Source organism: Sinocyclocheilus rhinocerous, unplaced genomic scaffold (assembly GCF_001515625.1).
Source record: "Sinocyclocheilus rhinocerous isolate Xijiao unplaced genomic scaffold, SAMN03320098_v1.1 scaffold644, whole genome shotgun sequence".
Taxonomy (NCBI): Eukaryota; Metazoa; Chordata; class Actinopteri; order Cypriniformes; family Cyprinidae; genus Sinocyclocheilus; species Sinocyclocheilus rhinocerous.
The window spans coordinates 97811-100810 of record NW_015628320.1 but is presented as its reverse complement, the minus strand read 5'-3'; the positions used below and the strand labels follow the sequence as shown (position 1 = coordinate 100810).

At 49.6% G+C, this 3000-nt stretch overlaps 1 protein-coding gene across 1 annotated transcript; it reads right to left on the bottom strand.

Annotated features, from left to right (window-relative positions):
* Positions 1-885: 885 nt before the first annotated feature.
* On the bottom strand, positions 886-2624 carry LOC107737410 (uncharacterized). The gene is made up of 3 exons (XM_016548896.1): positions 2210-2624; positions 1809-2142; positions 886-1312 (listed from the first exon to the last, which is right to left on the bottom strand). Exons 1-3 carry the CDS (start codon positions 2622-2624, stop codon positions 886-888), a joined length of 1176 nt encoding a protein of 391 aa, XP_016404382.1.
* Positions 2625-3000: the final 376 nt, after the last annotated feature.

Here is a 3000-nt window from a genome sequence, read left to right as displayed (position 1 = left end):
AAGAAGGAAAGTAAGGAAGAGAGAGAGAAGAGCAAAAGAATGGCAGTATTTCACATCAATTACCCACAACCAAATGAGAATCATCAAAGAATCAAAAATCAACTTAAAGGGCTCAAACTTAAACACGCATCTAAATAGTTGTAAACGGTTACTTGCATTGGCTTTGTTGCTGAACAAGAGTCCTGATGCGTTAAGACAACGGAGGTTCTTGATGAGTTCTTTTAGGAGTGAACTGGAGGTTTTCCTCTGGTTCTTCTAGTTCCTATCCACACCCACCTTCTGGGTGGAATAGCCCATACCAGGCGTGAATTTTTGAGCGGGAGAAGTTTTCTTTGTCTCCCTTTATGGGCCATTTGCATGTTTATGGCCGAATCTGCCCTAGGCTCGGGCTTCCCAGCCCAGCCCTTATCAGGTAAGTTGTTTAGGGTATGCAGCTCAAGCCCTTGGCCGGAGGGGATAATGTCACTGACAGCCTTGGTGTAGTTTTACCCAAAATATAGTACAAATAGTATGATGCATTTCACGATCACATAATCACAATCACATAAAGAGCAGATCATTTTGATAACAAGAAAGAAACATCTAGAAGATATTAAACCAGAGATACATTCATACACCTGAATATCAGTGTTTAGGGCTTAACTAATACAAATAACGACTAATTTTCCTCAGCCTTTGGATCCTCAGCTTGGGTGTTAACCTTGGTCAGGTTCAGCATTGTCTCAGCCTGGGTCCCTCTTTTCCAGTGGCTCTGTTTGAAGGTTCGAGGAAGGGTAGCTGTGCACCTGTTCATGGACCTTTGCACCCCGTTGACTGTTAAACAGGACAAAGGCAAGGCCGAGAGTTAGGGTGTACCCGATTGCTGTGGCAAGGCAAAGTACCGTGTCAGCAGAGGTCCAGGATATGGCGACGGGAAGACAGTGCTTGGAGGGCTGTGTCAACTGGGGTGATGTCAATCATCTGGGACCCCCCTTTCTCAATGCTCAGTTCCAATTCAGGTTCCAGGGTGAGATTGTGGTCCTTGAAGAAGGCTGGAATTTCTACCTCGGATTGGTACTCTTCACTTGGAAGGTGGTACAGCGCCAGGTCACCGAGGTGGAGGATGGCACCTTTGGGCACTTGAATCCACATACTCTGGTTGGGCAGGCTGACACGGGTGGCAATGTCATGCTGGTCATAGGTCAGTGTGACGGTACGGATAGGCGTGTTGACGAGCCACTGATTTCCCACAATCTCTGCTTGTGTTTCTGTGACTTGTGCGCGAGGCTTGGCCTCAGCAGGGCAGAGTGTCTCTCTTTGCATGGGTTGTAACCCGCAGATTCCTTCAGTGTTGTCACGGAGGAAGGGCTTGCTGGGGCACGGCAGAGGTCCAGGATCGAGCGACGGGAAAGGTGTTCTGGACAGGCATCCGAGACAGTGCTTGGAGGGCTGTGTCGATTGGGGTGATGTCAATCGTCTGGGACCCCCCTTTCTCAATGCTCAGTTCCAATTCAGGTTCCATGGTGAGATTGTGGTCCCTGAAGAAGGCTGGCATTTCTACCTCGGATTGGTACTCTTCACTTGGAAGGTGGTACAGCGCCAGGTCACCGAGGTGGAGGATGGCACCTTTGGGCACGTGAATCCACATACTCTGGTTGGGCAGGCTGACGCGGGTGGCAGTGTCGTGCTGGTCATAGGTCAGTGTGGCGGTACGGATGGGCGTGTTGACGAGCCACTGATTTGCCACAATCTCTGCTTGCGTTTCTGTGACTTGTGTGCGAGGCTTGGCCTCAGCGGGGCAGAGTGTTTCTCTTTGCATGGGTTGTAACCCGCAGATTCCTTCAGTGTTGTCTCGAAGGAAGGGCTTGCTGGGGCAGAGATAATGAATGTCTTTGGTCAGGGTACACATGCGCAGGTTTGGGGCCAGGTATAACTGTGGGTTATTGTCGTGGTAGGCTACCATATCTGGTGTGTGTATTCTGATGTGAGTGTTTCCTTGCCAAAATCCAACATTGACAATGTCTTTGAGTCTGTAAATGTTGTCGGATTGAATGATGGGTAGATTCAGAAGAAACGACATCTCGCTCTGCTCGGGGTCAACATGTAGCAGGATGGACCCTCCCAGGGAGTAGGCAAGGTGGGCTTCAAGAGGGTCAGCTGGACCTGGTAGTGACAGAGGATAACACTGTTTGTACTAGGCTCAGGGGCACCAGATACGGAGGAATTCTACCCATGGCTAGGCTGTCAATGGAGGAGCTCACCTCACGGAGCATGTCAGACATCAGTGCGGTGACCAGCTGAGTTTGGGCAACATCATTCTGTATAACAGAGAATAACTGTTTCACGGAGTTCACAGTTTGGTTCAGCAGGACACTGTGGGTGTTCAGAACCACCAGGGTGCCCTTCAATGATTTGCCTATAGTCTGTAGGGTTTGGCTCTGTAGTGTGAGTTGTTCTCTCAGCTGGGGCATCTCAGTCTGGATCTCCCTTACATGTTGCCTCAGGGTAGATAGGCTCACGAAGTTGATGCTGGTCACTCCCAGGTTGAACAGGGTTCCAACAGCAGCAGCAGCTCCGAGTAAGGCCCCCAGGAATCGTTTGTCATGCCTGTTATGTCCGCTTAGCTCTGCTTGAGTGACAGTCATTTTCTGCAACTGAGTGAGCATGTGTTTGATATCGGCTTCTGCGTGAGCGAGGGTATTCTCAGTCCATCGGGCACCTGCCCAACTGTAGTGTGCAGCTGCCTGGGGATAATGTGTCCCGTAGACATTTCGGGGGTCGAGTCGGACGTACACCTTTTGGGTTGGTCACAAGAAGTCCAGGTTGGTCACTCAATGCAATGCCTGATGCTGGACCCAGTGATGTGATATCGGGTTGCGGCTGTCCTCTGTTTGGCTGGAGGTGCTCAATTTTGCCAAAGAAAATAGTTCCAAACAAAGATCACAGCACAGTTTTGCACCTCTGAGCAATTTTACGGTGTTTACTTATTAAATGAATCAGCTTTTTGAATGAATCGGTTGA